This window comes from Tasmannia lanceolata, unplaced genomic scaffold (assembly GCF_043159265.1).
Source record: "Tasmannia lanceolata isolate RefF3 unplaced genomic scaffold, GAP_Taslan_0.1 ptg000015l, whole genome shotgun sequence".
NCBI lineage: Eukaryota > Viridiplantae > Streptophyta > Magnoliopsida > Canellales > Winteraceae > Tasmannia > Tasmannia lanceolata.
In genome coordinates, this window is record NW_027518692.1 from 25372298 (window position 1) to 25395118 (window position 22821).

The following is a 22821-nucleotide window of genomic DNA, read 5'->3' on the forward strand; positions in this document are numbered from 1 at the left end:
GTTTGGCAGGAGAGTTGAGAGAACATAGGTAGAAAGAGCATGAGAAATCCTTAAAAACAGTTTAAAAAAAATCCTACTACAAAAAAAATTCTAACAAAATTCCATTCTCACTTGGACAGAATCCGAATACCACCTCTTGGGGGTGGGAAACAGATTCCGGCAACCCTCTACTTCCACCCCAGCATCAATTTCTCCCCCCTTGATTCCATTCTATTTTTGAGCCAAACTCAAACCAAATGCGAAATTGGGCAACATATGAATTAGATTCCAATTCCAGCACCTGGTTCTGGGCCTTCTGGCAATCCAATTCATCTTTTTTCCGAGCAAAATCCCTGGCTATTTGGGTTGCCTTCACCAATTCAAGGACAGAGAATCATTGGACATCAAACTGCACAGAATAAGTGGCCATTTTACATCCTTAATGGAGAAGTGATTATTTAAGAATACCCCATACTGTAGGTGCTCTTTTTTGAGAAAACCTTATAACATATTTTAATAGCGTGGGACACGGCCTTGGAATAAATCTATAGTAGGCAGTGTCACTTTGATCTCGCAGAGTGCAAACAAGTTGCCCTGTATCATATTCCTCTTTATCAAGGAGGCCTACCCAAAAAAAAAAAAAAAAAAACTTCACTGGAAGATGCAAAGCTGTCAAAATGCTGACCAGAGCAAGAAAAAACACCTCAGGACGGACTATTTTACACAGCTAGTAAGTTGGGGATCGCTTCGAAAAGCCTACCTCAGTACTAAATCCACACGAAAAAAAAAGAAAGATATTCTATCTACTCTCCTATTGATTATTTACTGATAGACATTGATTGTACTCTGTGTTCATCTCTTTGAGTAGCCTACAGGGCTCGTTCGTCTCTTTGAGTAGTCTACAGGGCTCCGACACCTCGAGACATGAATGGAGGGCGAGCGGGAATAGGACCAGTCTCTGTGCCTTCTATCTTTACGTGAAATGGACCTGTTCCAGCAGAGGAGCAATACCCATGATTAATCCTTAAAATAATGTGACAACTTTATCTAATTACCCACAGGAAATACTTTTACATGCCTTCGTCGTGGTGAAGGTCGACAGTAGATCGGACTACGAGACCGAGATCTTGCATATCGTGGAGATCGGCAATAGCGTGGAGACAACCGGTAATCGTAGACTTGACTCCTATCAACCCAACCATGTGCAAATTAGGCCACATAAGAAAAAATTAAGAGGCATTCTCAAATACCATGTATTGGAAATTCAATCTACAAGCTAACCATTGAGTGCCCAAGCAAGAAAGGAACCCAACAGCATACATAACTAAGACAAAAGATAGGAACTATAAAGAACTAGATTGCTGATCTTGTACTTGTAGGTCAAGAGAGTTTTGAACATTAGAATATCCACTGCATATCTACTAAGCCTTAGCTTAGTTTACCTCACTCGTTCTCTTGCTCTCGTGTCAGCTGGCTTCTTTCTATTCTCCTCTGCAAATATAACAGTAAGTTCTCGGCCATGAAGGATTCGCCCATCCATTTGATACTTGGCTTCTGCCGCATCAGCAGGATCCATATATTCGACAAAACCGAAACCACGTGGTTCTCTGTAACAAATCCAAGTCTTAGTATCACAATAATGGGATGCATAAGAAACCCAATCATGGGTAAAAGAACCCAAAAATAATTATAACTGATAAAACTGCCAAGATAATCCCAAGAAATGTAGGGGGTCATATGCAAATATATGCCCTTGGCTTCAAGCAATTGCAGTAAAGCAAGCGCGTGGCTGCTGACCTTTCACAATTTAGAGTATAAAGATGACTTCAAATTCTTCAAGACTTGAATATCTTTAATATGTATAACTTCAAACCCAACCTCTTCCAATACCAACTGCCACTATCTTCACAAACACTAACATCCTCTTTAATATGTATAACTTCAATACTTTATTTTCACTGCTAGAATTCATAATAAAAACATCTAATTTTCAATAAAAGGATCATAAAGAACAAGCCCATCCATCCCAATGAAACTTTAGGGAAGGAGAAAGTTTTCAATTTATCACAAGATGGCAGCACAACTTCATTCAACATAACACCCACGCACCTTTGTCACAACATGTAGTGTGATTCCACATCCGACAGATCCAATTAAATGAACAAAACAAAACAACAGACTAAATTTGGAGTTATGGACTAAAATTCTAGAGTTTCCAATTAATTAGACTTTTTTTTTTCGAGGTTGTCCAGATGATGCTGTACGGCTCAATTAAGGAAAAATAGTTGGCAAGATATGCTTACCCCGTATGATCTCTTGGCAAATAAATGTCCTTAAGAGGACCAAATGGCCCAAATGGCCTACGAAGATCCTCCGGCCTGCAATAATGTAAACAAACAATAAAGTTAGCAGGCACAGCACAGGTAAACTGAAAACATTTGTAATATGTTATTAATGTAGAACAGAGCACCTTCAATAGAAACACATGTGACCCCCCACCCTCCCACCCGTGTGCACAAACACAACCAAAGAATTGGAAGGGAAAAGAACAAAAAAGCAATCGAAACAAAGACCACACACAGGGCATCTTGAGGGTGGATATAGAAAGTAGGTTATACATCAATTTCACTCTAAATTGTATCTTCCAGGGTAGTGAATAGTAAAAATTTTAAACAACAAAGCATGTAAATAACGGATGACGAGAGAAAGAAAAGGCGTTTAGCAATACCGATGACAATTTTCAGAGTTCCAGTGAGATGCTATACAACAGAAAGGAACAACCTTACAATGATTAAGCAATTTTTTCCGTAAGTACAATAATTACACAATTACGAATTAGAAAAGGAAGAAAGACTGGGTAACAACTATAACCAAGTCTTGTTACAAGAGAAACAGACACATAAGCTAAAGAGCAGTGGGAAAAGAATTTGAGAACAACCTACAATCATGCGGAAGGTTGCGAACTAGAAGCCTTGTTGGAAGATCCCTGCTACGACCTCCATAGCGACCCCTAGGGCTAGGGCTCCGGCCTCTTCTACCATAACCCCTTGGTGGGGAAGGACTGTAACTATATCTTCTTTCCCTCCTTTCTGCACAATAACCTAATGCATATACAATTGAGGAAAATAAGAAGCACTACTTGCAAAACTATAATAAAAGGGGAACATAAAACATTTAAAACGACTGAGACAGTAATATGTACAAATGACTAATAATATGTTTACTTTTAAACATTTCAAAAAAAATATGTTTACTTTTAATGCAATACACTTGAAATACTATGCTTTATTGACCAAACAAACAAGACAGAAAGACGTTAAGTCTTGATAAAAAAAAATTGCAATCACTTATATACTAATTCTACTATATTAGGAAGGGGTTCTTATATGATGGATGCCATACTTTGCCAAGGAAAAATTAGTGGGTAGAAGTACAAGTCTAGTTCATTAAACAGTGGCGAGAAGAAAGGTCTGGAAATTGCAGTTCAATTAAGTGAAATTGCATTGACTTATTTACTTACCACTTTGTTCAGGTAATTAATGATTAAAGGTCAGGACTAAGGAGTAAGAAATACAGATACCGACTTTCTTCCCCACTATTCTCTTAGTGCAAATACCAAACCCTTTGCTGTCTGGTTCCAAGTTTTGGATTGCTAGGACCTACTTGTTGTTTATTCTGTTATGAGAATGCATGGTGCATGGTGCATATTACCATAGATCAACCTGCGAACCCTAGATTCACATTAGTTCCTTAGATTCGTTGGAAGCATCTTCAACGGTCGAATTATGTGCATTGTCAACTGTTTCCTTCTAATCATCATGGCCGGAAGTAACAATCAATTTCCGCTTAAGTTCACTTAAAATTCTAACAGAAAGACATCTACAATACAAAAAGAGTTCCCCATCGCAACCAACCTCCACTCATAACCATGATTAAGCAACAAAAGCAAGGAACTCAAAGATTCACCCTAAAAAACAAAATCCTCAGAACCCAAAACAAAACAAAAGGATTCTATAACACCATCACAAACATGACGAAAAGGAAAGGAAGTAACAGATTACCCGAAGACGATGTCAGCTGTCCAGCGAGAGAGGCTTTGCAATCTCCGGCCTTCCTGAATTGCTTGCAACTTTCAGTGACCGCCACATTGGTGGGGGGAGACTGCGAAATCCGCTCCAGCGGGAGCAAGGACTCATCCGGCCGTAGGGGATCGAGGAATCCAAGAGGGAGAACTACGCCCAACTCTCCGTGTTTCTGCGAAGATGATGTCAGCTGTCCAGCAAGAGAGGCTTTGTAATCTCCGGCCTTCCTGAATTGCTTGCAACTTTCAGTGACCGCCACATTGGTGGGGGGAGACTGCGAAATCGGCTCCGGCGGGGGCAAGGACTCATCCGGCGGTAGCGGATCGAGGAATCCAAGCGGCAGAACTACTCCCAACTCTTCGTGTTTCTGCTTCTTGTAAGAGCCAATACCACTATTTTCTCCTTCAAAAAGCCCATCTCTTTTCCCAAAGGAAGCGAGATAGCCTTCATCGTCTAAATCACTGTCGCTGTCGCTGTCGCTGTCGCTGCTGCTGCTGCTGGCGCTGCCGAATTCGACTATCGGATCCGGTTTGGAAAACTCAAACCGCTGGTTTTCCATATCTGAGATTTCCTGCTTCAAGACGACATTCAAGTGGTTATTATAGGAATAAAAATAATCACCTAAAAAAGAAACGTATTCTTAATTAAAAGGAAATGTGTAGGAAGCGTGCTTCCCCTAAATTTGGGAAGCGAGAAGAACTTAGCTTCCGAAGCGAGTTTCCAAGGAAGTGAACTTCCCATCCAACTAGGATGCTGTAACGACCCGATTTCCGACGAGTCGCTACGAGCAAAAGAAAGCAAAAATCATGTAACTATTTTATTTTTTTTATACAAGCATCAACCACGATAGAATCTTATTACAACTGAAAGATGTCTTATCATAACAAAGTATTGATAGACATGGTAAATGACGCAAGGCGTCAAAATGTAAAAACTCAGGAACAAACTCTCTGATCACACAGTCCCTTATCCCATGGTTCCTTCATTTGCAAATGCTCCGCCATCTAATGCCTCAACCCCTGTGGTGGAGGAATCAACGTCAGAGCAGGGTCATCCAGAGATCGAGCAGAGTAAAAGAGACAATATAAACAGTGCATACAATATAATCCACATTTTCAATAATGTCTAGAAGCAATATAATAAAGATTACAATGCCCATGGCAATAAAAGGAATGACAATAATTTCAATGTATGCTATGCATGCAACAATTATGAGACAGCACATTCCCCAGGTACATCCGGCTTTTCCCCCATTTATTTTTCTGTCAGTTCTTTTCTGACTTTTTCATTTTATTTTATTTTTTTCTGCCGGTGTCCTTGCCGCACGGCTACCCACTACCCCTGTCTGAAGGTAGTGACGTTATGGACTTGGATTACGGTCTCGCATTTGCCGAGCCGGGGATACTATCCCTCGGGGATACTTTCCCTTTTTGGTTGGTTTGCCAACGAAAGACAGTACACGCTTCTCGCGTTGGCCTTTGGACCTTAGGTCCCAGGATGATTCCACCACACCCTTAAGTTCCCCTTCACTTTCCCCATGTATGCAACATGTATGCAATTACTTACATTTGCCTTTCTTCCTGCATTCATTTCAATTCATTTGATTCCAGGCAAGCGAGTATAAATTCACTAAGCAGGTATTTATCAGGCAATTTATAAGCAGAGCTACATTGCATAGACAATTATATTGAATACCATTACAAGACAAGGTCTAGCTGTCACCTGCCTTTTTGATTCCAGGCAAGCGAGTATAAATTCACTAAGCAGGTATTTATCAGGCAATTTATAAGCAGAGCTACATTGCATAGACAATTATATTGAATACCATTACAAGACAAGGTCTAGCTGTCACCTGCCTTTTTAATTTCTGAGTGAAGATAGTAACCGAAAAGTCCCAACAAGAATAGGAATGATTAACCTGTAAATAATTCTAAGTTTTATCAACTTCATGTCCTTTCTGTCCAGTATGCACTATTTATGTGGGCCCCGCATATTACTATTCATGTGGGCCTCGCATGTTACTATTCATGTGGGCCCCGCATGTTACTATTCATGTGGGCCCCGCATGTTACTATTCATGTGGGCCCCGCATGTTACTCATTCATGTGGGCCTCGCATGTTACTCATTCATGTGGGCCTCGCATGTTACTCATTCATGTGGGCCTCGCATGTTACTATTCATGTGGGCCCCGCATGTTACTATTCATGTGGGCCACCATTCTTTGGCTACTATGCTCAGCAGTTCGCCTTTCTTCGCCTTTCTTTCCTTACAGTTTACTTTACGGTTACTATGCGAGCATTTCACCGTTCGTTCAAATATGATGATAAAGTTTGCATAATCGATAGCGAGTTATCGCCTCATATGCATGCTTTATCCTAAGATGATAAAACTTGCATAATCTATAGCGAGTTATCGCCTCATATGCACGCTTTATCCATAGGTGGTAGAACCAACCATATCACCGATATTTCACTGTGTAAATAAATAACTATTGACAGACTTACCTTCTCCTCTCTCAGATTTCCTTTTCCTTCTCCTCTCTCAGATTTCCTTTTCCTTCTTCTCTCTGATTTCCTTTTTCCTTCTTCTCTCTCAGATTTCCTTTTCCTTCTCCTCTCTCAGATTTCTTTTTTCTTTTTCTTCTTCTTCTCTTCCTCTCTCTTTCTCTTTTTTTTTTTTTCCTTCTCCTCGTCTGCGAGCCTCTATTTATAGCCTTAACCTGAATTATTATTTTATTATTTTATTTATTATTTTATTTGCATGAATAGTAACTTGAATTATTATATTATTAGTTTATTTGCTTGAATAGTAACTTGAATTATTATATTATTAGTTTATTTGCTTGAATAGTAACTTGAATTATTGTGTGGGACTTACTTGTTGTGGGACCTACTGTTGGTAGGACCCGCTGATGTGGGACCCGCTTGTGTGGGACCTACTTGTGTGGCGCCCGCTGATGTGGGGCCCGCTGATGTGGGACCCGCTTGTGTGGGACCTACTTGTGTGGGGCCCGCTGATGTGGGGCCTGCTGATGTGGGACCTGCGGGTGTGGGGCCCGCTGATGTGGGACCTACTGATGGTGGGACCCGTTTGTAAATAGTACTCGGTGGGTCCTACTGTGAATAATACTTTTAAATAGTGTATCTCAATAGTGAACTTGCATAGTATTTCTGCATAGTAATCTTGCATAGTGACTATTGTGAATAGTAATTGTGAATAGTGACTATTGGAAATTTTTAACATATATATATATATTTATTCCGTTTTTGTTGACATCTGGGGTGGTGGCTTAGTGGTAGGAAGCCGTTCAATCTTAGCTTAGACTTGGGTTCGAATCGTGTACGCCCCATTATGCCAGATGTCCTCATGCCCGATTAACTTGGGGAAAATGAGTAATGGCCGATGATTACCCACCTATGAGGCCATTTTTATATTTATATATATATATCTATTTTACCGGTTCTTACAGATGCTTTTGGTAACTATCAGATCAACCCTATTGCTTGTCATTGTAAATTTGAAACCATTAATGAGAATGCCAACCAATTTTTATTTTTTTTAATGATTGCCAACCAAATTATTCTTATTAATGAAATTGCCATACTCTCGCTATGGTCTACATCTATATGTGGCTCCTCCCGCTGTGCTCGAGTCACTTGACGCTCCTTTCGCGGTGTTAGATGTCAGAGTGGTCCCGGTCTAACGACCCCTCGATGTGAATTGACCTTTTGATATTCATTGTTCAAGTTTGAGACAAAATACACCAAACCAACATTCTTATTGGCCTCTGAGTGCACCGGTCGACTACAAGGCCCTATGCCTTGGTATAGTACAGGTGGTGGTCTCTCACTGGGGCGAAGTACTGCATAGGGGTCCTTACTCTGTGTCTCTGCATCCTGACCGCTTCTTGCTATGGGACCAGCGGGAGTGCCCGCATCTTGCTGTGAAGCCCCGCTAGATTCAGAGCATCCGTATAGGCCTAAAAAACCCGGCCCAGGTTATATAGAGCGGATTGCAGGCTGCAACTCGCCTGTATGAAGCAGGAATCGGCCGGTCAGCGGCGGTGAATCCGTTCTCGGGCCTATTTCATGTTTGCGGTTGGCCTATCATTTCCTCTCTTCTAATGGGAATACAGCACTGTATTAAAATCTCCGCCAACACATCATGGGAAGGACCATCTCCTTTCCACCTAATCCAATTTACTCCACAACATCCTACTCCCCCTTGTATAATCAGGCCTGTAAACTGCAGTGAGCATCCATACGAAATGTTCATTGATCATTGAGAAGATGATCGATAAAGAGTATTGTTCTCCCCAACAGCAATCTCCAAGTCCAAAATGACAAGCATCCCATGGGATGATCCCTTGCTGTGAGACCCATCAATTCAAATTGCGTCGCAACTTCTGGATAGATAGTCAGATGAGTTCTTTATTAATCGATCTTTCTGACGAGTAGTCAGACAGAATCAAAGATATGCTACAAGAGTTGTACCAACACGGATTTTACCTATTTCCTTTACCTCCAGCCATTTCTTCCATCGATCCTCCTCATCCATCCAAATCTCAATGGCTTAACTTGGCTGCTAGGAAAATCATTCACCCCCTTCTTCCCAGATGACCTTGCTTTATCAACTGTTACCTTCTCCTCCACATGGTGTATCCATAACTCCCTCTTCATCTCTCCTCGAGATAGCCCCACAAAATGATTTGGAGTAGATTAGGTCCTGTTGCTATTCTCCTAGCACTTCTCAACTTCCAACAAACCATCTAAATCAAATCATGGGGCCAAGACTACAGTAACACTTTCCTTAATGTACCAAACTTCTATTTCTAAGACTTCAAGCTAAAGATAATTAATGACAATAAATGATTAAAATGCTGCCAGTGGACACAATGAAAACACTAGGAATAACTAAAACTAAGATTTTAAAAGAAGCATTGAACCAAATCCATTATAAGTTGCTCACTATGCCATGAGAATTTCATTCATGTGGTCCGTTGCCAGAAAGATCATGTCATGCTATTAGAGAGACAACACTTAAAAGAGTCTAGTAACAAAACCCATGAATTCAGACCACTGATCATATTGCGGCAAGACTCCGCCGCTAGAAATCCGGTTATCGGAGACTACTCCAAGCAAACAAGGACATATAGCCTCCGGCAGCCCACGGAATTAGCCCAAACGAGCGTGTGCAACAAATCAAGAGGGTAGTGAAATAAAGAAAGAAAACAAGAGAGCAAGAGACACAAAAGATTACTCCACGGGCAATTCGGCAAGTAAACTTCACTATCAATGATAAGAAATTGAAAACAAGGGTTAAAACCCTTACCTCTCCAACAATGGTGAAAACCCCACCAACACCCTCTTCTTGAAACCCAATCAAAAACCAACTCCCTATTTACAATGTTTTTAAAACCCCAAAAACACTATAAAAGGAACCCAACAACTTTGCATCAAGGCCCTAGGAAGAGAAGAAGAAGAAGAAGAAGAAGAAGAAACCTTGGTGAGAGAAAACCCTTTTCTTGTAGAGAAAAGCCCTTAACCTCTTTCTTTAGAATAATACCCCAACAACCTTTCAAATAAAAAAAGAATAGGGAAAAATACACTTAAGACCCCCTGTGGTTTCTGACACATTCAACTTGACCCCAAAAGTTTAAAAAGTTACAAGTAGACCCCCTGTGGTTTCATTTGGTTTTTTTAACTGGACGGAGCTGAAGGCATGGGGAAAAAGACCAAAATGTCCTCGTCTTCCCCAACTGAAAATTAGGGTTTTCATACTTGAAAACTAAAAATTGGGGTTTGGTTCAAACCCTTGTTGATTTATCAACATAAACCCTCCATTTAGGAGTTTTATTTGTCTTCATTCACATCATTATAATGATTTGCACAAAAACCCTACTATTTTAGGGCTTTATTTTTTGTTTTTATCAAAGTTTTTTTCTTGCAATGTGGGTTTGATGTAACCAGGGGTGGGGTTCGATTGTCTGTGTTGGAGGTGACAGCGGTGGCCCGAAATGGCGACGGCGGAGGTGGCCGAAGGTGGCGACGAAGGCGGTGGCCGGAGGGGCGATGGTGGCGGTGAGAAATGGTGTAACCCTAATCCCTCGGCAAATGAGGGTATTTCTGTTCTCAAAATATTAACCATGGTTAGTTTTAGTCTTTCCGTCAGGTTAACCTGACGACAGTCGACGGAGGGGGTGTACTTGTCACGTTTTGAACCCACAGGGGTGTACTTGTAACTTTTTAAACTTTTGGGGTCGAATGTGTCAGAAACCACAGGGGGTCTGAGTATATTTTTCCCAAAAGAATAATACCCCAGCTAAAGATAAAACGTTCTTTAGTAGGACTTTAAACACATTCCAAGAATGCCCTTCACAAAGAAGTGAATACCCAAGTGATTTTATATCACTAATTCAACAGATCAATGATGAAAATCATAAACACATACAATGGCAAATGAAGAAAAGCCTGATCTACAACAAAGAGTTGTTTTTTTTTTGTTGGGTTGAAACCTTGTGATTCCTGGAAAGATTTTCTCGTTAGCAAAACCCTTTGAAGATATGATAGAGAGGGGTATTAGTATATTAAATCATAAGAGAAGGCATAATTTATTTCATGGGAAATCCAGTCTATAAAAAGTGCTCCAATTGAAGAAAACAGAAGGGTGAATCTCCATACCTTAATAATAGCTTTCCATCTTCACCATCCTGGGAGTAGTAGTAAGCAATAGACGTGTTTGTGTGTGCGTGTGAGTTTCAGCGTGAGAGAGAGAGAGAGAGAGAGAGAGAGAGAGAGAGCGTTTTCTTTTGTAAGGCGTTACCTGTCTTTTTCAAGTAGATATTTTTTGTTCCGAGAGGCCCTGTTTGGATTCCAAGAAAAACATTTGTTACAGAAAAAAGTTTCCCCGTTTCTTCGATTTAGAGGGGTATAATGTGAGTCGACTCATGTGACTAGTATTCGGGGCCCATGCTATGCACGTTTTTGTAAGATAGTCGCACGTGATCAAAAACATGGTTTTAATTTTGTAAATTTCCACCGAAAGTCAAGACCGAGACCGAAACACACCGAAACCGAAATGTACCAAATTTCGGTCCCTTAGGCACAAAGAAACGATGCAATCCAAACAGGGCCTAAGAAACGATGGACATGATTTTAAAATCCTCTAGTTTGGGAGTGACCTTCTCACACACACACCCCAAGCAACGGGAATAAGTTTCATTCCACCTATGAGCTTAAATTGGTTGCAGGTATTTACCTCGTAGAATAGTGGTGTAAGTAGTCAACAAGGTGGAGACAAGTATTGAATTTACTAATGGTAAGTAGTGTTTGGTTGTCAACCTGGTAGGAGGTGTCATTACCAACATAAAAAGAGAAGAGAGTTAGAGAGAGAAAAAGCATAATTTCCAAGAAATTCAAGAAAAATTCTAGCTTTTGTTGTTTTAGCCTGGATTTCACGAGGAGACAAGGGTAACAAAACAACAGACATACAATGATTAATCAATAGACATTCCTAGTAGTCTCCAAGGATTTCAATGCTATATCGGCAACCAAACAGATAATTTTATTAACGTAGCACCTAAATATCAAATAAAACCCCTAAGCCATTCTGGCTCTTGTGCAACCAAACACATCCATGTTTAAGCTTTTCCATCCCAAATAAATGAGTGGCGAATCTCGGAGTGTTCATTTCATTTTTCTTATCCGCAGATTAAGCAGTCATCGAATAAATGATGGTAATCCTTGGATTACCAAAGTTAGGCGTTTCCCTCGACTGTAATCCTTGGGATATCATGTGTATTTTTATTTTGAAACGACCATCATGTGGGACCCACAATTTATATAACCTTCCTAGTCTAATATTAGTAAATGGAGCCCCAATATTACAAAATTATCACTAAGTAAATGGAGCAGATAGTTACTGATTTTGTATAACTTCTTTTAAACAAATATTTTTACCCCATATGCCAACATATGCCAAACTCGTGGCCCATTAGCCCTGTTGGTTAGAGGGACTAGCTATGCAAAAGACAACCAATCCTATGAGGTAATTCCTAAATTACCTCTCCTTTGAGGATATATAGTAATTCCTAAATTACCTCTCAATGTAATTCCATCTGGGGGTCAATTTCGCACCTTTCATTCGTTCTTTTTTCGAACCAAATGCTAGAATTGGGATGAATAAGAATCAGATCCCGGCAATCCAATTCATCTTTTTTCCCACCCAAAAAAACCTTGCTAATTGGGTTTCACCACCAACTTAACGACAAATAATCGTTTGACATCAAAACAATAATTGGCCTTTTTTACATCCTCAATGAAGAATTGATTATTTAAGATTACCCCATATAGTAGGTGGCCTTTTTTTGAAAAAACTTAATCAATTCAGTAGTTTAGGGTATGGTCATAGAATAATTCTTTAGCAGGAACTGTCACTTACATCTCAGAATGCCAACAAGTTGCCCTGGATCATTTCCTTTATAAGTAATTGTAGAATTTCAACCCAGACATGTTTTGCTTCACATTCCATGCAGTGAACAACTTCATCAAGAAATCCTACCAAAAAAAAATCAAGGGAAAAAGAAGAAGAAGAAAACCCACCAAAAACTTCAAGGAAGATGCAAAACTGTCAAAATTCAGAACAGAGAAAGAAGAACCACGCCAGGACGGCCAATTTCTACAAAGCTAGTAAGTTGGTGATCTCTTGGAAAAGCCTACCTCGGCACTAAATCCTTAAAAAGGTACAGAAACAGAACTAGAGAGACTAGGATTGTAATTTCAATCTTCTCTCGTGTTGCTTATTCACTGAAAGATATGGAACGTTCTCTGTGTGTTCGTCTCTTTGAGTAGTCTACAGGGCTCCGACTCCTTGAGCCATGAAAGGAAGGTGAGCGGGAGTAGGACCGATCCCTGTGCCTTCTATCTTGAGGTGAAATGGACCTGTTCAGGCAGAGGAGCAATAGCAATGACTAATCCTTAAAATACTGTTTTTTTGTTAAAGATAACCCAAAGGAATTACTATACATGCCTTTGTCGTGGTGAAGGTGAATCGTAGCTAGCATTACGAGACAGAGATCTTGCATATGTGGAGATCGGGAATAGCGTGGAGACCGCCTGTAATCATAGACTTGACCCCTATCAGCACAACCATGTGCAAATCAGGCCACATCAGAAAAAAATTAAGAAACATTCTCAAATATTTCCACAACAGCATTACCATCTACGTTGCATGGATTCTTTGCCCCATGCCGAATCCGAGTCGACACGTCTCCACATGCGAATGGGACATGGATTCGGGTGGGACACACCTGGATTCTTGTTGTAGATGTGTCTCGCACGAAACCTGTTTTTTTCGAGCGAATCTGAATCATCGTTGTCTCTTTAAAAATGTGAATCATGTATATTTTCTTTTTAAAAGTGTTTTCTTCTTAACTTTATTTTATATGAAAGCACAATCCATGCTCTTTTAATTGAAAAAAAAAAAAAAAAAAAACCCAGCGCCTCCACCCTCGAACATCAACCCCCCTTCCTCCTTCGACTCTGTTAATAAAAACTCGCCCTGACCCTCTACAATCAAAATTTTCATGAATATATACATATACATACATGCGCGAGACACACACATATATATTTAAAATTTTAATTTTGAAATTTTAATTTTATTTAAAAATTGAATCCACGAATCCTACTTTTTGGGGTTTGCCGAATCCAACACCTCGGATCAGTGTCGGATGATCCTACACGTGAATCCGAATCCGTGCAGCACAGATTATCATGTATTGCTTATAGGTCAAGAGAGTTTGAATAATAGAATATTCACTCCATATCTATGAAGCTTAGCTTAGTTTACCTCACTCGTTCTCTTGCTCTCATGTGAGCTGGCTTCTTTCTAGTCTCCTCTGCAAATATTACAGTAAGTTCCCGGCCGTGAAGGATTTGCCCGTCCATTTGATACTTGGCTTCTGCAGCATCAGCAGGATCCATGTATTCGACAAAACCGAAACCACGCGGTTCTCTGTAACAAATGCAAGCCTTAGTATCACAAGAATGGGATGCATAGGAAACCCAATCTTGGGGTTCCCATAGTTAAAGAACCCAAAGTAATGCTAACCGATAAAACTGCCAAGATAATCCCAAGAAATGAGGGGGGTCATAAGCAAATATATGCCCTTGGCTTCAAGGAATTCAAGAAAAGCAAGCACGTGGCTGCTGACCTTTCACAATTCAGAGTATAAAGATGACTTCAAATTCTTCGAGACTTGAATATCTTCAATATGTATAACTTCAAACCCAACCTCTTCCAATATCAAGAGCCACTATCTTCACAAACATTAACATCCTCTTCAATATGTATAACTTCAATACTTTATTTTCACTGCTAGATTTCATAATAAAAACATCCAATTTTCAATAAAAGAAAAGTAGATCATATAGAACAAGCCCATCCATCCCAATGATAATTTAGGGAAGGAGAGAGTTTTCAATTTATCATAAGATGACAGCACAACTTCATTCAACATAACACACACACACCTTTGGCACAAAATGTGGCATGATTACGCATATGACAGTTCCAATTAAATGAACAAAACAAAACAACAGACTAAATTTGAAGTTATGGCCCAAACTCTAGAGTTTCCAATTATTTAGACGTTTTTTTTGAGTTTTTCTAGGTGATGTTTTTTTTGGGTAGGTAAGCTGGGATTGAACCTCCGACCTCAAGGTCAAAGAACAAAGCCTTTGACCAATTGAGCTAGAGGCTCAACCCCATTCTAGATTATGCTGTGCGGCTCCACTGAAGAAAGTTAGTTGGCAAGATATGCTTACCCAGTATGATAATCTCGGGGCAAATAAACGTCCTTAAGAGGACCAAATTGCCCAAATGGCCTACGAAGATCCTCCGGCCTGCAATAATGTAAACACACAATAAAGTTAGCTGGTACCGCAGAGGTAAACTGAAAGCATTTGCAGTATGTTATCATTGTAGGATAGTGCAACCTAAATGGAAACTCATGTGACCCCGACACCCCCTCCCCAACACGCGCACGCACATGAATAACTAAAAAGCAAGAGAAACAAAGACCAGATACCCCTCATTATGTGGCTCCTACATTTGCTCGAAAGCACTACAGCTTGATCACTCACATCTGTGTGACTGGTAGAAATTTAATGTCAATTGCAAGAAGCTTATGACTTCTATGGGTGATTTTAGATTTTTAGGCAAAAAAATATTGAGTTGATTGCGCGCTCGCACGTGTGTGTGTGTGTGTTTGTGTGTGTGTGTGTGTGTGTGTGTGTGAGAGAGAGAGAGAGAGAGAGAGAGAGAGAGAGAGAGAGAGAGAGAGATGGGCGTATCTGTATCTCTCATTATACATGCAGAAAAATCGGGGCAAGGCAAAAACTACTGAAATAGTATGATGCCAACGTTACCAATGAACAATAATTGCAGAAAAATGTTCAGTGATAATGTTAATCAAACCTCTTAAACGTGGATATAGACACTGTAATCATACATAAGGCTAACATTTATTCTAAGTAGGTTATACATCGATTCCAATCTAAATTGTATCTTTTAGTGTAGTAAGTAGTAAAAACTTAAAACAACAAAATCTAACATTTATTCTAAGTAGGTTATACATTGATTTCACTCAAATTGTATCTTCCAGGGTAGTGAGCAATAAAAAGTTTTAAACAACGAAAGCTAACATTTATTCTAAGTAGGTTATACATCGATTTCACTCTAAAATTGTATCTTCCAGCGTAGTAAGTAGTAAAAAACTTTAAACAACGAACCGTAAATAACAGATGACGAGTGACGAAGAAAAGTCATTTGGCAATACTGATGGACAATTTTCAGAGTTCCAGTGAGTGCTAAACAACAGAAAGGAACAAACTTACAATAATTAAACAATTTCTCAATAAGTACAATAATTACACAATTAAGAACTAGAAAAGGAAGAAAGACGGGGTAACAAGTATAATCAAGTCTTGTTACAAGAGATACAGACAGATAAGCTAAAAAGTAATGAGAAAAGCATTTGAGAACAACCTACAATCACGGCGAAGGTTGCGAACTAGAAGGCTAGTGGGAAGATCACTGCTACGACCTCCGTAGCAACCCCTGGGGCTAGGGCTCTGGCCTCTTCTGCCATAACCCCTTGGTGGGGAAGGACTGTAACTATATCTTCTTTCCCTCATTTCTGCACAGTAACCCAACGCATATACAATTTAGTAAAATAAGAAGCACTACTTGCAAAACTATAATAAAAAGGGGAACATTTAAAACGACTGAGACATAGGAGAACATTTAACTATATCTTTTTTATTTTACGTTGAAATAGGAGAACAAATCATACTATTCACAGTCCTTCAACTCAACTCAACTCAACAATGCCTTTGTCCCAAACTATTTGGGGTCGGCTAAATGAATCCTTTAGGAAAAAAAATTATGAAGGAGGTAAAAGGAATTTACCCAGCTCTAATCCTGGTTCTAGTTGGGTTCTTCTACGTGGATCATTTTCTTCCATTCTATCATATCCAAGGTCATGTTCTCTATTATGTTCCTAGCTATCAAGTCTTTCCTCACCGTTTCTACCCAAGTTGTTTTCGGTCTACCCCTACCTCTTTTTACTCCATCAATTTGGCACAAGTCGCCTCTTCTCGCCGGAGCATCCAAAGGCCTACGTTGGATATGTCCAAACCATCTTAAGCGGTGCTCTCTCATCTTCTCCCCAATTGGTGCCACCCCCCACCTTTTTACGGATGTCTTCACATTCCTTCAGAAATGAAAAATATAGAATAGCTGAATCTGTTTCAATCTTGTCATTCCCTATCTATAGTAAGTGGTACTAGTATATTTGTTTTTCATGTCTTGGAATATAACTCACATTTTCGTCCAGAGACATTTATGTGCATGTGTATAGATATTCAAATATATTTAGTAAACACCCGAATAGCGTATGGTTTAAATATAACACTTCTGTCTTGCATAGCTCTTGGTTTAAATATGCTATTCAGGTGTTTCCTAAATATTTGAACATCTATAGACTACTCATGTCTTTCCTCTCCTTTGTTTGGTTAAAAGGAGATAAAAAAGAATTGGGGTTTCCATGTTGAAAATAATATAAGATATCGAGATTTCTTTCAATGGAAAGATCACAAAATAAGGATGAAAGATATGACTTATAGAGATGCTCCATTGATGTTTGTTAACTTACCAACTTCTCCAAAAGCTTAAGCTGTTGGAGAAAGGCGTTATTTATCTTTTATACTTTAACAATGTTGATTTATGCAAGTGTGAAAGAAGAAAAGCATCACATCAAATGAGTTTTTGAAAATATGATAATTAATACAGAACATCCACACCTAGTACTAATAATTGCACCACTTGCTAAAGGAGCAATTTAGGATTTCTATAGATATCTATATAGGCTATTCTCAAACAAATTAGATGATCCTAACATCAAGTGGGGTCCATGATAATCCAACCGCCCATCTTTAAATGACCCCAAATCCAACTGAGCGGGCCAACAAGATGTTCGGTTCTAATGCTATTATTTTACACATCAAATGTATCCCTCATATCGTATTTATCATGCATATATAGAAAAAGGGATTTGCTAGCACATCCGTCCAAAAGGCATTTCGCAGATGGTCTGTTGCATCTAGACCTGGCAAAAAGTGACCCGGACCCACAGGTCCACCCGGCCTGCCCGTAAATTCCGGGTCCAGGTCACCAATCTGTGACCCGTTTAAAATTGACCCGCGGGTCCACCCAGCCCGTCAAAACTGGGTCGGGCCAGGTGGACCCGCAGGTGCCGTAGAGAATTACAAAAGTTTTATTTTATTTTGGCCTTTTTTCTGTAATTGTCATATTTTTTTAATTTTCTTTGTAGTTTTTTTGGTAATTGTCATATTTTAATACATTATTTTGGTACTTTTTTGGTAATTTTTCTACTTTGCTTCCCTTTTTCCGTAATTTTTCATTTAAAACTTAGTAACCCTATGATTATTATAAATTGCTATTATTTTATTGCTAGCCACCTTTGCGCAGCTCATACTTCTGTAGGATCTTTGCAGCAAAGGATGTGGACAAGCCGAAAAGTAGACTCGGGGAAGGTGGCTAGCGAATCCCTATTAAAAAAAATTCTTAAAAATAATGTCAGAAATCCGGGCGACCCGCGGGTCGGGTCCGGGTCCAAGCATAGTGACTCGGTCTGTTTGACCCGGACCCGGACGGGTCGGGTCAAAACCGGCCCGGCCCGCCCGTTTGCCAGGTCTAGTTGCATCCTAAGATCAAAGTGCTGTCAGATGCAAGTATGCAACAGACCATCCGCGAAATGCCCTTTGTGATGGACGCTAGCAAATCTCAAAAAAAAGGGTGGTGATAAATTCGCATCCCTACGTTTGGTTGCTTGACTGGCTCGGAGAATAGTGGAAAAGGAAGTCAAAGGGAAGAGACAAGAATTTTGATTTGCCTATAATTAACTCGGAAAATTGTGTAGTAGTGTTTGGTTGCCCGGCAAATAATGGGAGAGTAGAAGCAAAAGTAGGGGGTGTCATTACCAATATATGGAGAGAGGAGAGAGAGGGAAGATAGAGCATCATTCCCTAGAAAATTCAGCAATAATTCTTTCCTTTTGGAATGAGGGGACAAGAAAGAGACGAGCAATTATTACATGAGAGAAATCCTAGGGAATCAATGGGAGTCTTGCATTTTGGCAACCAAACACGGAATGGCATGCCAAATCCAAACCAAATTTCGATGGCTGCCGAGCTTTTGTGCAACCATACGAAGCATTTGTATGTGGGAGTGTCCTACATGTGTCAGACTTTGATGCTTTTTTAACATTTAAAAGGGTGTGAATTATCCTAGAGGCTGTGCGAATTTATCATTGCCCAAAAAGAATGAAGGGTAATTTTGTATTTTGTCATTATCCATTAGACCTAGGACACTCCCACTACCTCACAACTTATGTCCATGTCCCACCCATTTAGATTTGGATCCTTTTAGGTCCTCTCAAAACCTCATGGCAATTTCATGAGGCTGAGTGCTCTATGCCACAGTGGATCCATCATTGAATGATCTAAACCGTCCATTTACCTTGTATCTCCAATTAACCAAAATTCCACACTTTTCCTCACTAAAGATGGACGATCAAAAACTACATTGAGGCAACGAAACGTTTTCGCATTCAACAACAACAACAACAAAAATACACGTTACCTGATGTTAAGATTGCTCCCATAAAATGGACGGTTTAGATCATTCAAATGTGGGGCCACTATGCTGAAGTGAGATCGCGGCCGCGTTCTACTGAAGCATTCCTCTAGTCCCTTATATATAAAAACCAAACCTAGGGTTAGGGTTTTGTCTGTCTTACCGTCTTGAGAGAGCAGCTGCCAAGAGAGATCGTCTTTTCTACTGCTTTCAGGTTCGTTCTAGTTAGGGTTTATTCTGGTTTTTCTTTCTATTGTCTATTTCGTTGTTTCTTCCTGTAGATTGCCTAGAATATTGAAGATCTATGATAACATAAATAGCTTAGTTCGGTTCAATCTCTTTTCTTTGATGTTTTGATTAAGTAATAGTAGATTTGGGGCCTTGTTTTGCCTCGTAGAAAAGAAATCTCTCTCTTCTTTTTTTATTTCATGATATGTTTTGATTTTGCAAGAACATCGTCAGATTTTTTTTCCTTTCTTTGGGATTTTTCATTTCTGTTGCAATTCCCAAAGATCTCGAGCTAGGTTCATACGATTGTGCTCGTATGGTCGTTTGATTAGATGGTTTTAATTGCAGTTTTATATGTTGACTTATGTTTCGATACGAAAAAACGTGATAAAAAGTAGAAAGCAGATGCAAAAGAAATCGTGGGGGAAGAAGGGTAGGAAATAAAGATAGAATGAGACAAGGATCAAGGATTTACCGTTGATATGCGTATGTTGGTGGGATTGTGGAGATCTCTGGTTTTTTTAGTATGTTTATAGTATTTGCTTGCTAGAATTGTTAGTACCCTGTATCATTCTTGGTAACTTGGTATATTGTTGTGTGTGGTAAGCAAATAAAAATGTATGATCTGAATGATGTTCTGTATGGTTTATTCAAACTTAGGATGGCTTAGATTTGCGTCGTTTCTATTGGTGTCATTGTTGATTCCATCGTGTGCATGGGGTATAGATGAAATGAAATTGCAGGTCCCATGAAAGTTGATTTCTTTAACATATCTGATTCTTCGGAATGGTTCACATGATCATAAGGATTAGCACTTCAATGTTAACGCTTGAGCATTGATGGTGCGAACCTCCTAGGGGTTCAAGAGTTATTCTGGAGGACCTTTTGGAGCTTAATGGGTTTATATTTACATAAAATGGCACAATCAACCTAATATCAGATTAAACGTTCGAAAAGGTAATGAATTTTTCTGTGGGGTTTTACTTTAGAGTTAGACTTTTAGGAAATTCATCAATGTTCGTAAATCTGTCCAGTTATGAAATTTCCTATATCAGTTTACCCCAAAATATGGCAATAGAAGTAAATATAGGTATCAATAATTATGGTGTCTGGATACAATTTGAAAACCAAAAAAATTGAATTCTAGAGCCCCAAAGTAACCACCAATCTATAGAGAATAGGCTCAAGGATGAGGCATGAGCAAAGATAATCATCCTAAGGGTATCAATGGCTCAAGGTAAGGTCAAATATGGATAAATCTGGGTTAGGAGGTTCTCACATGGAAAAGTCAGCATATCAATCTCGAATCACATATACCAGAGGTTAAGAGAGTGGTGAATAAGCTGGGAAGGTCGAACAATACAAGAAGCCACATTTGCTACCAATCGTATGGGCCAAAGTCCAAAGAGGGGTAGTAGATTATTGGCACACAATTTTGTTTAATTTTGGTCCAATAATCGGTTTGGGGCCTCACAATCGGCTGTCACAATCTCAAACGAAGAGGCCGTTAATAGGTGAGAAGTTTCTATGTATTATAAATTGTTCAGTCTGAACAAATTAGTTAGCAGGTCTCTCGTAAAAGGTAAGAAGCTTCTCTCACAGGCAACTTCATGCACTGGCCGTATAAGGGTAGTTGATGTTCCCATGACTAATGATATAACGACCATTTAATTGATAATATATGTACTCTGGTGGCTGCATTCTATAAAAAAAAGCCTTGAGGAGCTTGTTCACTTTGTGACTACATGCAATTCTGTTTCCTCTAATACCTAGTTTGCTGACAGCAAGTGGTAAAAGTTTTGTGCTCACATGTTGAAAAGATTCAACTCTTCTATTTCTTGCAAGCAGTATTCCCTCCTAAAAATATGCACTCATACACAAACAAAGATAACTTGAACCAACCCTATTAAATTTTTATGTAGAGGGATCTTCAATTTATGATGATATCCCTCTAAATTAACCATAATCATATCATTTCTGTCTAAATTGTAGAAAGAAAACAAAATTCCTTTGCGTTTTACCTGCAATCCAAACAGGGCCGTTATGAATGATCATGTCCCCTTTTTACTATTTGCATTTCAATCAGATTCCTTACTAACCGGCAATATTGTGTGGTACCAGCTAGCACAATGGATACTCAAGTGAAGCTTGCTGTGGTGGTCAAGGTGATGGGCCGAACAGGATCAAGAGGGCAAGTGACTCAGGTCAGAGTCAAGTTTCTGGACGATCAGAATCGACTCATCATGAGGAACGTAAAGGGACCCGTCAGGGAAGGAGACATCCTGACCCTGCTCGAGTCCGAAAGAGAAGCAAGGAGGTTGCGTTGAGGGTGGTGTGTGTTACTTTCTTTTGGGATTTTGTGATATGAGTTTGCTTTGTTGCAAGTTATTATCTTCCTGTTGAAGTGCTTTTACTTGTTTGAAACACTGTTATTTCCAGATTTGCTTTTCATCTTCAGTGATTGAGAACTCCATTTTTTCTTTAAGTGTTTCCTGAGGCTTAGTATAAACTATAAAGCTTGTGCCAGTTTTAAATCTTTATCCTTATACTATTGAATCAGGCCATTTTTCAACTAGGTAATTGCATTGAAGCAAATTGAATATAAAAAGGTGCACTTTAATCACAAAGCAGAATTAAAGATACACTATAATCTATAGGGACAACATCTTGCTAATGTTTAAATTGTTCTGATCGGCTTCTTGCTTAGCACGAATGTCCGCTTCTGATATGATCTATTAATTGTTGTTGTGAATTAAATCAACAAGGAGGAGACATGCCAAGCAGCCTTCGTATAGTAGTGGCAGAGGTGCCATTACCAAATATAGAAAAAGGAGAAAAAGAGCATCCATCCCAAGATTCTACTATCATGGAACCAGCTTTCATAGTTTGTTCCTAACCATCTGATCGTGAGCAGGGGCGGTGCCACATGTACAGCGTCAGCGTGGGCGTGGGCACAGCCCCCTAATAACTTGCAAATCCCTTTTATCACTACAACAAGAAGGGTTTTACCGGCATTCACGAACACGGCTAAAAGGCGGAAATACATTTGCTAGCGTTCGTGAATGCCGGTAATAGTAAGCTACCCAATGACCAATACAGTCCAAGTGTAAATTAGTCCCATGACAATCCCCCGTGTAAATTCCTGGCTCCGCCCCTGATCGTGAGCCAACATTTTAGAAAGTAGAGAAATGGTGGTCTATATATTGGGGGAAGAAAAACCAACAGTTTGGCTGTGATTTATGTGTACACTGCAATAGTGAAGCTCTTCAAATTGCAGTTTACACAAAGTCCATCCAGACTAATCCTAATTAG

The 22821-nt window shown here is 39.5% G+C and overlaps 2 protein-coding genes and 1 pseudogene across 4 annotated transcripts; 1 reads left to right on the forward strand and 2 right to left on the reverse strand.

The window, feature by feature from the left end:
- Window positions 1-649: 649 nt before the first annotated feature.
- Window positions 650-10857, reverse strand: LOC143846515 (uncharacterized). 2 transcript variants are annotated; one of them, XM_077354966.1, is made up of 7 exons: window positions 10743-10857; window positions 4041-4632; window positions 2918-3068; window positions 2283-2357; window positions 1422-1586; window positions 1058-1165; window positions 650-967 (listed from the first exon to the last, which is right to left on the reverse strand). In XM_077354966.1, exons 2-7 carry the CDS (start codon window positions 4618-4620, stop codon window positions 832-834), a joined length of 1215 nt encoding a protein of 404 aa, XP_077211081.1. In that variant the 5' UTR covers window positions 4621-4632; window positions 10743-10857; the 3' UTR covers window positions 650-831. The 2 variants fall into 2 exon arrangements, with proteins under 2 accessions (XP_077211081.1, XP_077211080.1); XM_077354965.1 differs by having other exon boundaries at window positions 2918-3080.
- A 1602-nt stretch (window positions 10858-12459) lies between these two features.
- Window positions 12460-16268, reverse strand: LOC143845903 (serine/arginine-rich SC35-like splicing factor SCL30A; annotated as a pseudogene). The gene is made up of 5 exons (XR_013234559.1): window positions 16111-16268; window positions 14889-14966; window positions 13912-14076; window positions 13086-13196; window positions 12460-13030 (listed from the first exon to the last, which is right to left on the reverse strand). The product of XR_013234559.1 is annotated as a serine/arginine-rich SC35-like splicing factor SCL30A (transcript).
- Window positions 16269-19336: 3068 nt separating this feature from the next.
- LOC143846697 (small ribosomal subunit protein eS28) lies at window positions 19337-22049 on the forward strand. Its single transcript, XM_077355203.1, has 2 exons — window positions 19337-19495; window positions 21631-22049. Exon 2 carries the CDS (start codon window positions 21639-21641, stop codon window positions 21834-21836), a length of 198 nt encoding a protein of 65 aa, XP_077211318.1. The 5' UTR covers window positions 19337-19495; window positions 21631-21638; the 3' UTR covers window positions 21837-22049.
- Window positions 22050-22821: the final 772 nt, after the last annotated feature.

Excerpts from the sequence above, each read along its gene's own strand:
- LOC143846515 (XM_077354965.1), bottom strand. The coding sequence starts at position 4,620 with ATGGAAAACCAGCGGTTTGAGTTTTCCAAACCGGATCCGATAGTCGAA. Across the intron at positions 1,587-2,282 it reads TTGCCAAGAGATCATACGGG|AGAACCACGTGGTTTCGGTT; the intron begins GTAAGCATATCT and ends GATTTGTTACAG. Across the intron at positions 968-1,057 it reads CGACCTTCACCACGACGAAG|GTCCATTTCACGTAAAGATA; the intron begins GCATGTAAAAGT and ends CTGCTGGAACAG.
- LOC143846697 (XM_077355203.1), top strand. The coding sequence starts at position 21,639 with ATGGATACTCAAGTGAAGCTTGCTGTGGTGGTCAAGGTGATGGGCCGA.